Source organism: Camelus ferus, chromosome 24 (assembly GCF_009834535.1).
Source record: "Camelus ferus isolate YT-003-E chromosome 24, BCGSAC_Cfer_1.0, whole genome shotgun sequence".
Lineage (NCBI taxonomy): Eukaryota > Metazoa > Chordata > Mammalia > Artiodactyla > Camelidae > Camelus > Camelus ferus.
This window is the reverse complement of record NC_045719.1, coordinates 16876806-16890145: the sequence shown is the minus strand read 5'-3', so window position 1 is coordinate 16890145 and position 13340 is coordinate 16876806. Positions and strand designations below refer to the sequence as shown.

General features: G+C 41.4%; 1 protein-coding gene across 3 annotated transcripts in view; it reads right to left on the bottom strand.

Moving 5' to 3' along the window:
- MAPRE2 (microtubule associated protein RP/EB family member 2) overlaps nt 1–13340 on the bottom strand; it is a 138703-nt gene that overhangs the window by 57609 nt on the left and 67754 nt on the right. For all 3 annotated transcript variants that reach the window (XM_032467245.1, XM_006183395.3, XM_006183394.3), the window contains one exon: nt 4016–4143. In XM_032467245.1, coding sequence (XP_032323136.1) covers nt 4016–4136 — 121 coding nt within the window. In that variant the 5' untranslated portion in view covers nt 4137–4143. The remainder of the gene's footprint in view (nt 1–4015; nt 4144–13340) is intronic.

Sequence of the window (13340 nt, the reverse complement as noted above, 5' to 3'; positions counted from 1 at the left end):
AACTGGTTTGAGCTGGTACTAAAGTAAAACCATACTGTGTCACCCCACAAAAAGCCCTGCAAATTTTATAAAGCAGTTGAACCAAAACATAAAATATTTTTAAGCCAAACCAATCTGGTATTTCAGGTGGTTCAATTCCCCACCCGAACGTGGGAAATCCACAAACATTTTTCATTTTCAAATCAAATGTCGAGGAGCCGTACACCACCACACTGCTACCGGCAGTATTCACGTCCACCGACAGCCTGTTCCTCATTCACACAGCCCCGTTTTTCACTTGAACCTTACAGGCTGCTGTTCACAAGAAATGAATGTAAACGAAATATGCATATGATTACATGACCCAGATTCCATGTTCAAAGAAAATTTCATAAGGTTACATCCTTGGGATAAAATAATAGGAGAAAAGAGTGAGTCATTTTCATAGTTTTGCAACTTACTGCAATGTGTTTCCAAGTGTTAAACCTTCTCACTCCATCTCTCCTTTAAAAAGCTTTTAAAATGCTTAGATGGAAACACATAAGATGTTATATAAAAGCAGAAAATTCTGCAGAAAAAGGAACACAAATGTGAGGCAGTCTGTCAGCTCTTAATGAGCTACAGAAAAGCTGATGTGAGTTCGATGATCAGCTGGAGGGAGATCTTGTGGCTGGAAATCAAGAAAGAAAGAGAACATAATGCAAATGGGGGAAAAATACCACAGGGGCACTGCCAGGAATGGAACATAAACCTTTAGGCAAAACAGTAAGGAACAATTTTATTCAATGAGGGAAAAAAAAATCAGGTGACTATGTGAAGGTATTTTGTGTATGTATTTTCCACGGCATACTACTAAAATAAAATCACACGTAGAAAACTAAAGGAATTAAAATAAGGGGGAGGATATAGGTCAGTGGTAGAGCACCTGCCTAGCATGCATGAGGTCCTGGGTTCAATTCCCAGTAGCTCCATTAAATAAATCAATAAATAAACCTAATTACCTCCTCCCCATTAAAAAAAACACTAAAAAATTTTTTTTAAATGAAAGTTGAAGAAAAAGATACCAGGCAAGAAACTGGACTGCCCATAAGTACAATGAGGATAAGCCACTTGGGTCCCCAATATCTGGTTTTGCTCTTACCCTCATAGCACTGTCCTAGCTGCCTTCAATGTCTTCAAGCACAAGGAAGGGTTTAAGTAAATAAATTCATAAATAAATAAAAAGATAGCACTTCCTGCTAAATGCCACTGCTGAAGACAAAAGTCACAGACTGAATTATGAATGAGGAAACTGTGCCAGATACATTTGGGACATCTTCGCTTCACTTTCAGTGGTCTGGGGTTTCTCTAAAAATGCACTGCAAGCTCTTGGTTTCAGGACATAAGCACTCGGGGTGCTTATTAGAAATGCAGATTTTAGTCTTCACACATCCAGAGATACTGATTTTGAAGGTCAAGGATCCCAAGATTCTGAATTTTTAAGCAGCTCCTCAGAAGACCATAAATGCATATGGTCTGTGGTTCACACTCCAAGGAAAACGACTGCCTGAAATAAAAGACCTGTTTCTCTACTACGGAGATTAACATTTTTTGTTTTTGAGCCAAAAAAACATATTTCAGAGCAGAAAGGAACCTTTAAATACACTTTATTCTTCTGAATCATCAACGTTGTAATCTTAGGTGGTAGCCAATGGGTAACTCTAATGGGAATTATCTGTTCGGTGGTGATAAAAACGGTTTCATCAAGCCACGTTGGACAGCAATGTAGCTACAGATGGCTGTAAAATGCTTCAAGGGGCCTGCACAAGAACCCTTCACAAGGGCTGCTTAAAACTGTGTTGAATTTTCCTTATGGGAAATCTGAAAGATCTGTAAAAAAATTATACATATATACATATATATATAAACACACAAGCACTTATCACCACTGTATCTAAAAATTCTAATTTGCTTCTCACTTCATTTGTCAGCAAAAACACCCCAAGTGCATTACGCAGGAAGCTCTTCATGGGCCCCTTAAACACTTAAGACCCATGACTGGGCATTTATTTTCTCTATGGCTTTCTTCCTTACCTCCTTCCTTTCTCTGTCTCTTCTTTTTGATAACCAACAGCATGACCCTTATCCACACGTACATTCGCCCACCTTGTGGGAAAGATAGACATTGTTGTCTTTGCCCCAGAGGAGCTGCAAATTGATTTTCATCCCTCCCAATATGAGCGTTTCTGAGGGAAGAGTAAGGGTCAGGCCCTGCAGAGAAAAGGACCCACGATTACAATATAAGGTGGCATCTGCTACAAGCAGCAAAGGGATTGCTAACAACAGAAAACTCTTTGATTTTTTTGTCTTCCTCCAGCAAACTAAAAATAAAATATTAGGGAGCTCCAGAACGCATAGCAAGAACAGCACCATAAAATCTGAGTGGAGATTTGCGGCTGACAAAGATGCAGCAAGGGTTGATCCTGACAGTCACTGTCGGAGCAACACGCCAGCAACACAGACGTGGAGAAATCGCAGTCTAAGCTGGCTGTTCTCTGCGTGTACTGAACGGCAAAGAACTGGTCACTAGCATCCATTGCTGGCCTCACAGATCACAGGACTTATGTTCCAGCACAGAGAGGGTGGGTGAGGCAGTGCCTAGGTTCTGGCCAACCTCACCATCTTCCTCATGAGAAAATGATCACGGGGGCAAAGGTGCCACTGGCAGTCTGTCCACTAGTCTGTTCTGATGCCAGTCCACACGTGGAGAAGGGAGGGTGTACTCAGAACTGGTGGGCGCTGGACTCCGGCATATCTGACAGTGACACATGGGGGCTTCCCAAATTCTGACGGCACGGCATAAACTCTTTCTCTACGTGACCCAGTGGGAAAGACAGGAGAACGTCCTGCTGCTGCCCCAACACCACCGCACCAGCCACAACTGATGACTCCTTTGTAGCCTATCATGTCTCATGGGACTTCACATGAGTACATCTCAGCAACATTTTCTAGTTTCTAATACCTAGTTCCTAATTCTAATTTCAGGTCAGAGCCAGAAGCAGAGAGGAAACCTCTTACCACCTAGTTCACAAGAAGAAAGGACTTCCAGTTCCCCGATAAATACTCCAACCTAAGAACAAACTACCCTACTAGTGATGTGTTCTTACAATAAGCCCCTACTTTATCACTGAAGTCAAAACAAATTTTTAAACCAGTTTAGTTCAATGTGGATTCCCTACAGACCTACTTTATACCAAGGAGGGGGCCTTCCGAGACATTCGACAAAGGATGAAACACAGTCCTGTCCTTAAGGACTCTGGGTACCTTCAGGGCAGTAAGAGCTGGACCTTCTGACTCAGCGTAGCAAACATTTTTCTGGAAGGATGGGCACAGCATTCCAGGAACACTGCGGAGCCTGGGAGATCTGGGGACCCCTTTGGAGGGGGTGACAACTGAGTTACATTTTTAAGTCTGAATGACATTTTACTGCAAATGGAAAGACTGAGAAAGACCTCAGCAAAGGGAGCATGAAAAACAGCTATGGGGTGCAAAAGGGGAGTCTTTAGGGAACAAAGAGCATTTTGTGGGATTGAGGCACAGGGGAGAGCGATGTGGACGATGAAATTGAGGGGCTGGGTTGCAGCTAGAACAGAAGGGACTTTATCAGCCACACAGAAGCGTGAGTTTTATCCTGTGGGAAGCACAGTGTGGAGCCCTGAGGGGTTTTTAAGGAAGGGTGCTGCCAGACCCAAACTACATTTTAGGGGGAGATGTGTGGAGGCTGACAGGGGGCGACAGAGAGGCTGGAAGACCAGTCAGAAGGCATTTCAGAGCTTAAACAAGACCATTCATGACCCGTGTCGGAAAGGCTCCATGCTCTTAGATGGCCATCACTTCTCCCATGTGTTCTTTAGTTCTGAGTTTCCCCCTTTTAATTCTATATCAATACTGATATCTATTTTTTCCTACCCAAAAACACACCATCTGTGGTTCACAAAATCACATTCCACATGCTGGAGAGTCAACGTGTAGGTAAACGCTTAAAAGAATCTCTTACCTGAACAGAGCTGCTCCACTTTTGTGTAGTTTAAAGATACTATGTCATTAACCCATGCGATGATGTCATGTCTGCTCATAGTCTCTTGGGTTATCGAGGTAGAATACACGTTGACCGCCATTCCCCAACTAGAAAAACAAACAAACAAACAAGTTAATGAAACTACAAGGAAGAAATGCACTCAGAAATCTGCAAGACGTCTCTTCCAGGTCTGGATTTCTGGCAGAAGAACTCAAAGGCATGTCGAAGTCCTGCTCTGGCTAAGCCCTTTCCCTTCCCTTTTCCTCTACATATTTGCTGTAATATGGTTAAATCTCATATACTGTTCACATTGTATCATTTTCTCTCTCCCTCAACTTGACTCAAATATTTTTCAGGTCCTGAGATCTCACCTCTCCTGTAACTTAGTGTCTCACTTTTGTCCTTAAATCTACGTGTGGTATGAAAAAGTGATCAGGTCTCTAAACAGTACACACTGGAGAAGACTCTTCGTTTTACACACGATTTCTTAATACTTTTTACCACAAGTCCTTGCAGACGGCACCTCCCCTAGTCTGCTCATCTCTGGACCTGTAAACGGCAGCTCCACTGACTCCAGTGGCTCAGCTTAAAGACACCATCACCGTTCTTGCCTCCTCTCTTTTTCTTGCCGCATCCATTCCACCAGCTAATCCTACTGGCTTGACCGTCAAAGTATTTTCAGAGACCGCTAGCCTGATCCAAACCTGTGTCAGCACCCCTGGGCATTTTGCAACAGTCTGTCTGTGGGTCTCCTGCTTGGCCCCCTGGCCCCCACCACCTACTCTCAGCACAGCAGCCACAATGATCCTATTGGCAGAAATCAGCTCCTCTACTTCTTGGTTCAAAACCCTCCAATGGCAGCTCATCTGAGTGCAAGCCAGAGTTCTCACCGCGCTTCACAAGGCCTTATGTATCCTATCCTTCCAGACCTTCTCCCACCGCCCTCCCCGTCACTGCACTCCATCACCACCAGCCTCCTGCCTCTCTTGGAATCTTCAAGCCCACTCTCGCCACTGCTGTGACTTCAGCCAAGACCACCTCACCAAGGAGGCCTCCTCCTCATTATCTCCTTAATCCTTTTCTCTCCACAGACAGGACACACGCTCCATGGGGACAGGGATTTCGTTCGTTTTAGTCTCTGTATATTCCTGGTGCCCAGTCCAGTTCCAGACATAAAATAACAAAAATATAAAATGTTGACTGCAGGACTGTGCTTTTTTCCCCACAGAAGGGAAGCATGGCAGGAGGTGAGTTAGGAACATTGTTTACCAGCTTTAGAGAAACGGAAATTCACTCTAGAGACAGGTTACATACACATTTCATTAGAAGAACAATCCTCGCAAATGCTAACCACTATATATAAAAATAGATTAAAGACAAAGTTCTTCTGTATAGCACAGGGAACTATATTCAATACCTTGTAATAACCTTTAATGAAAAAGAATATGAAAATGGATATACGTGTGTGTATATATATGCGTGACTGGGACATTACGCTGTACACCAGAAACTGACACACTGTAACTGACTATACTTCAATAAACCAAACAAAAAACAAACAAAAAAAGTTTCGTATAAATTTATGCACATGCATTACTCTCTAATAAATACAAATTAAAACAACAACAAAAAAGAAAAAAGGAAAAAACCTTCACCTAACAGTCTCCATTCCTCAAAGCTTTGGACAAAGCCTTGAAAAACAAAGTATCTGGATAATTTGGAAGTGCCACCTGACTGCATGAGTCTTCCCTTCACCTGTGAATGTTAAGATACTTCTGCCCATTTCATGACACCTACTGTTTTCCCCCAACTTTTCGCTGGAGGGGCATACACCGGCCACCAGTAACAGATAAGGTTTGTTTTGTTTAAAGCACTTTGATAGCTAATTGGTTTCCTTTTTTAATGAATAAAACCTTTTTAGGGCAGCTTTAGGTTCACAGCAAAATTGAGTGGAAACTACAGAGGCTTCTCATTTACACTCCTACCCCCGCCCTGGAAACAGACAACCTCCCCACCATCCACATCCCCCACCAGCTGGTACATTTGTTACAACCCATGAACCTGCATTGAGGCATTATCATCACCCAAATGCCACAGTTTACATCAGGCTCACTCTTGGGGTTGTACATTCGTGGGCTGAGACCAACCTCCGATGACCTGTATCCACCACTGTAGTATCATACAGGAGAGTTTCACTGTCCGAAGAATCCTCTGTGCTCTCCTGATTTATCTTTCCCTTTTACCAGCTCCATAGTTTTACCTTTTCCAGAATGTCACATAGTTGGAACCCTACAGTACACAGCCCTTTCATACTGGCTTCTTTCAATTCATAATGCGCATTTAAGGTTCCTCTGTGTCTCTCCTTTTTTTTTTTTCTTTCTGCTTTTGTATATATATATTTTTTATTGAATACAGTTTACAATGTTGTGTCAATTTCTGGTGCACAGCACAATGCTTCAGTCATACATCAACATACATATATTCGTTTTCATATTCTTTTTCTCCGTAAGTTACTACAAAATACCATATGATATCACTTATTTGTGGAGTCTAAATAGAAAGACAAACGAAACCTCCGTGTCTTTTTATGGCTTAAGAACTCATTTCTTTTCAGCGCTGAATAATATTGCACTGTCTGAATGTACCACTCACCTACTGAAGGATATCTTGGTTGCTTCCAAGTTTTGGCAATTATAAAGAAAGCCACTATAAGTATCCAGGTGCAGGTTTTTATAAGTTTTCACTTATTTGGGTAAAATACCAAAGAGCACAACTGACAAGGTCGTATGGGAAGAGTATGTTTAATTTTATAAGAAACTGTCAAACTGTCCTCCAAGGTGGCTGCACCATTTTGCATTCCCAATACACAGCAATGAATAGAAGTTCCTACTGCTCCATAAAAAATTTTTCACTATTATTAATATTAAATAATATTTTATACTTAAACCTGGTTGAAACTTTGTGTTTTTACTAATTTTTTGCAACGTACCATACATAATTTTATATAAAATGTGTGTGCCTAAACTTTATATACATAAAAACTTTCATTCTGAAAGTTTTTTGATACATGCAAAAGGAGAACAGAGTAACAGACTAATTGTGTTTACTTCTTGGTCTCAACATTTATCTACACTCGGCCAATCTTGTTTCATTTATACTCCCATCAACACTCCTGTCCATCCACCAAGCCAGATTATTTTAATGTAAATGCTAAGCATCGTATCATCTCACCTGTAAGTATTTTAGCGTGTGTCTCTAAAAGACAAGGACATTAAAAAAGACAAGAAAACAAAACTGCAATAGCATCATCACACCTAACAGTAAAAATTTCTCAATATCGAACATGCACTGTAATTTTGTTTCAGTTTGAATCTGGATTGAAATAAGGTTCATACACTGTGATTCTTCAATGTGTACTTTCTTTTATCTATAGGTTTCGTCTCCATTTCTAATAGGTCCCTTGCATTTTAAAAAATTTGTTGAAGGAATGGGTTGCTTGTCTTGTAGAATTTCCACAATCTGGAATTTGCTCACTGCATCCCACTGGCATGTTTCAACATACTCTTCTGTCCCCTCTATTCCTATAAACTGGTAACAGGACCTGGAAGCTTGATCTGATTCAAGTTCTAATAGGGGAGAGGGGACAAGACTACTTTGTGCAGTGTCTGAACTTCCATCAGGAGACACGTACTATCTGACTGACTCCTTCTGTGATAGTACTAGCCACTGACGGTATTTGCCTAGACCCAACAATCCTTTAGAGACTTCAAAGTGATATTCATTCTTGATTTATTAGCTAGAATAATTCCACAAGGAGATATTTCCCCTCTGAGATACTGATCATATAAGAAAAGCAGGATCGCTGCCCGATTCTTTCCCTTAATTTACCAGTTTTCAAAATGAGGTAAGCTCTCGAACAGTCTCCAAACATGACCAATGAGGTTTTTATTTTTAAAGTATAATTACGAACTCATGGATTCAAATATACTTGACATGTTTCAATCCAGTGCAGTTTATATCTTTATTCAAGCTGGCTTTGAGTTTTTTTGTTTGTTTGTTTTTGTTTTTGGTTTTGGCTTTGAGTTATTTTGACAAGATCCTGGTGGTCCAGGACAACTTCCTTGCTTCCTGGTATGACAAAATGCGTCAGGCTTAACTTGTACACTTGCTACTTAGACCTAAAACCAGTCATTTCTCCAACGGTTCCTTACTCCTTTAGAAACAAATGGTATTTAGAGATAAAATAATATTTTTAAGCACAACTACATAAATGAAGACTGTGTTTATTTATAAATAAGTATGAAAATAAATACCTACCCATCCCCAGTCGCACTCTCATCTCTAAATTCTCTTCCCCTGAAGATCTGAAAAAACTCACGGAATTGGCATCCCAGATAATGTAACCAAAATTACTGCTTTTCCACGACATTATTAAAAGGCTTTTGATTTTGGGGTTAATAATGTCCACTGTTTTCTGTAGTCTATCGTTTATCAAACAAAAACTATCTGCTTTTAATTATGAGTTAAATGTTTTAATTAACTATGTAAATTACATAAAACGTCAGTAAAGACAGTTCAAAATTTACAACGTTTGGGACCACCTGATGTAATTTTCATACAGCAGCATACATTTTGGCAGTTCACATAATTTTCTGCTGGCTTTGTCTTCAGACAGTATTTTCAGTGAAAAGCTTTTGCTTTCCCAGGCAGTGGATGGATGGAGGGTGGGGCACCGAGGCGCAGAATTCTGCCAAACGGCATCAAGCCAAATTGGGATAAAATTTTTGCTCCAGACGATTTAAAAACAAAACTAAATGCAAGTCAAGAGAGACACGATCAGATGTGTGTTTTATAGAAAGATAATCCAGATAAAAGCGAGTAAAGATGGTCTGTGGTTACATAATAGAAAGAAACGTACCACAGAAGGACAGGTAGGAGACTTATGGTAGCTTTTAAAAAATCCCTAAGAACAGGGAAGCAAGTCATTTGTTCCCGGTTCTGTCAATGAATCACACTCTCTTCTGGGTCTTTACTGATAACGTTCCCCAAAGGACAACAAAGCTTCCATACCTAGACCTTGGGCTCACAATGGCAAGGAAGGCATTATCTGCCTTCCAGGAGCTCATAAAGATAACCAGGTAAACAATGGAACAGCATCTGATTCTTTCCTTTAGAAAACCTCCAGTTAATGAGTTACCAGACTCACCACTCTTAACCTCTACCACACCCCCTTCTCCAGCCAGCACAACTGCCGTTCCCAGAAACCCCACAGGAGGAACCACCATGTGTTAAGGGACCTGTGGGAAAACCAGGCGACAGGACAGACCAAGAGTGAGGGTGAATGAGTCAAGGTCAGGGAGATTTTCTGACACGTTCTAAAATAAAACTCCTGCAACACATCAAATAGATTTCCATGCCTACCTCGGATTAACAGAAATGGAATCAACACAGTTAATTTCTATTTAACACCCATGCTCATTAGGGTATTCTTCTAATTTATCTTCCTCTAAATTTCACCACGATAACTTCTAAATTCATTCCACACTGTGGTGATCTTTCGCTCCCTTTAGCAGTTCCCCATCCAGATGTGCAACACCTTCAGATTTTATGAGGGAGAGCTCTGGGTCCAGATTCCCCCTCCGCAGAGAGGGAAGGGCTCTTCCCAACCTCCAGTAAGTCTGGTGGCAGCCCAGGTGGGAAAAGAATTCTATTTCTGCTCTGCCATCCACTCTTTTCTCCCCCGGTTCCTTCAGCTTCCACCTTCTCTACAGGTGCAACTTCAATACATTCAAGCCTAAATTATTCAGGTGACTCAACAGTTCGCAGAAGAAAATTTCTATTTTCCCAAATGTTAAAGTCGGGGCTGGTGGTGTCTCATTTACTAGTCTTAGCTCTTCTGTGGACAGCCTCTAAAATCCTAAGATTTCATTACAATTTCTTGGGTGTCAACCCTTAGGACAGTGTTAAGGTGCAAGTACTGGCCCCTGCTTATTCCTCAGAAACGTCGTGTGGCTAACAAAAGTGACTTTTCTATCATTTTAGAGTTAAAGTGATTTCGTGCTCCCATCTTGATTCTTGAAAAAAAAAAAAAAAACCCTGCGAGGGAAGCAGGGCAGGAATTGGATTCTTCCCTCACAAACGTGGATTCCTAGTCCTTTTGAAGGTATAAATTAAACCAATTCAAAATATTAATTTCTTAAAATTTACTGAGTAATTTCCAAAGACTCAGGCAAGCCAAATAAAGGGCTAAGAAAGGTAAAGTACCACCGAACGCTGCAGAATAGAAAACAGCTGCACTGTGCATAATGCGTTTTTAAAATCAATTAAATTGAAAATAAAGTGGGTTTGTTCTGTTTGGATCTTCGGCATGTCTTTTCCACAGACATAGCAGTTTATTCTTTGACGACCTGACATCTGGTCTCTGGGACAAGCATTTCTCTCTATGCCATTCTTACATATATTTTTAAAAAGGGCTCGGGGGAGGGTATAGCTCAGTGGTCAGAGTATGTGCCCAGCATGCACAAGGTCCTGGATTCCATCCCCAGTACCTCCGTTAATAAACAAATAAATAAATAAACCTAATTCCCCCCCTTCACCCCCGAAAAAGGAAGTCAAAGCACTGTCCTCTACTGTGTGGCTTCCACTCAGAACTTTAACCAGATTACTGTGTTTAAAAGCTGGTAAATCCAATAGTGCTAAAAGCAGTAGGTGAGAAAGGGACACTTCCCTAGCATGTCAGTCTCTGGATCACATATTTTAATACAGCATTTAAATTTTATTTTAAAATGGATTTGCAGCCATGGCTCCTTCCTGAAAATAAACTGAAAATCACCAGATATTTCATACGCGGTTGTTGTGAATGTCTGAATGCCTGTCCTGGGAAGCTGGCACTTGATGTATCTTTTGCAGATGGAAGAAAGAAAAACGCACAGAAAAATGAAAACCCCTTCATACCTTCGGCAGGCGAAGTCACGTTTCTGGCTTGTCAGTGGAAAAGTGACCAGAGAAGCACGTGACTTCAGAAAAAGGCCAGCCTCAGGCTCAGGGCCAGGGTGCTGACTGCTGCCCTGGTCCCATCCTGTATTCAGGTATCTGCTGATGGGGTGTGGGGTACAGCAAGTCTAGGCTTTGAAGCACTTACTCAGTCATACAAATTAGAAATTGCATTTCTGCTTACTGAAACCAAAGGAATTTTACGTGACTGAGTGAGACTTGAGGTCACCCTCTGATCAAAGCCTGGATAAAGACTTGGCGAGCCCCGAACCCTGGAAACCAAAACATGGGTTCTACCACCTTACCAGCACGGGCCCCCAGATCAATTACAAGTATTCCACCATTTCGTCCAAGAACCAATATGGCAAGGTTTGTGAACTATTCCAGAGGAGTGCCTCTTCAAAATGTGACAAACATATAAAATGTCATAGTGACTTGCATCATGTGTGGCCTTTAACTGAAATTATTTCTCATGTATTTTACTGCCATCCTTACGAACAGACCGCAGCCTGACTTGTGTCCGTGTAGGGGGCAAAGTGACCTTTGGAGGAAAAGGCAGTGTTTTTTTTTTTTTCAGCAGGGCTCACGACAGGACAGGTGTCCCAGCATCCTGGCTCTGGTGCTGTGTGGCTATAAGGAGAGGGGTTTGAGAAATTAATTTTGGGAATGAGGCATGTGGAATCTATTTCAATTTTGATTTTTTTTTTCACAACTACCGTCTGAGTTTGCCAGGCTTCCCAATTTTAGACGTGACCATCTGCAGAAGAACAGCCTTCCGTACGTGTTGACTACTGTCTGCTGCTCTGTAAGGAGGCCTCATTTGGCTTAGATTCACCCCAAACGCATTTTGAAGCTGAGTCTTTAAAAGCCACTCCTCCCCACCACCCCGACTTAAGTTACTTTCTTTACTTCACTCCCTAAAGGAGTCTATACACAACTGGAAACTTCACATTCAATATAAAACGTTCTGTAAACTCAACTCATCCCAAGTCAATACACTCTGTTCACACAATTTCGCAGACAACTGACAACCAGACTCATGTCTGTGACTGTCTCTCTTCTCACTCTCATAATAATCTGTATCTTCAATATGTCCCTCCATCACTGGGAGAAGCAATCCATCTCCACCAGCCTTAGACCAACACGTGCAATCCACCCTTCACCCAGTTTCACGTAAATGAAAAGAACAGACTGGAAAGGAGGTATGAAGAATAATGGCATTTTTCTTTCACCTGGGAAACTGGTTTCTTTGAGTTTAGGCACATAAGGATTTCTGAAGTCCATATCATAGGCTATAACCCAAGTGGTTTCTTAAGTGATGTCTAATGGTATCAGTGCTTCACAGGAAACCATCTCCCACTGATCAGGTGTTAGAGTTCCTTTTAAAATGGCTCTGAAGTCTCCATATATGCCAAGGTGGGAAAAGCACCTGTGAGTCACAAGAACATTTTCCATTGGGTTTTTTTTTTTTTAAAGTTCATTTATTTTTTTGTTTTTCTTTAACGGAGGCACTGGGGATTGAACCCAGGACCAGTTGCGTGCTAAGCATGCGCTCTACCACTGAGCTCTACCCACCCCGACTAAGAACACTTTCTTTTCCAGTCACTGGACTTACGCTTGGTCCAGGATCAGGGTCTCACCTTTAATTCTCATCTCACAGGGTGGCCTTTGTTTCACATTTTTAGGACTGTCAAGGTTGGCCTGTTCCTATACACCAGGTAAAGGGAATTGTATTATTTCAAACACACTCATAAACATGGCTTTTTACTCAGAATTTTTTTGGGGGTGATCATCCTGACAGATAGCCATTTTGCAAACACTTCTCTATATCCACAAGTATTGTAAGAGTTTAAAAGAGTTTGAGGCAATTACTGATATAAAAATGAGTATTTCCTTCTTTTACAAGTGGCATCTTTCTAAAAATAACCTGTAAATATTCTGAAGAAAAGAAGTATAGATTTATATCCACCGATTAACTACCAAGACAAAGGAAGAAACTCCAAAAATTGTCCATCAACCTGAGCGGGGAATGAAGAGATTCGGTCCCACAGCAGACATTCACTAGAATGTGTGAGTTTTCCTCTGAAAAACCTTCTAACAACAGAAATAGATTCTGCCTGAGTGCCTCCTTCCTGGCTCCCTCCTAACAAAAGGCTGATGTGAAACTCCCGTGGCTGGCCCTCATAATGAACTGGGCATCCGTCGGGAGTGACTCGTAAATGTGTCCCCTGAACCAGAAACTTCCCCCTGCTTTTCAGCTGTGCATAATTCATTCTCCAGATTCAATACCAGCGAGGGGGAGGATTTAAAC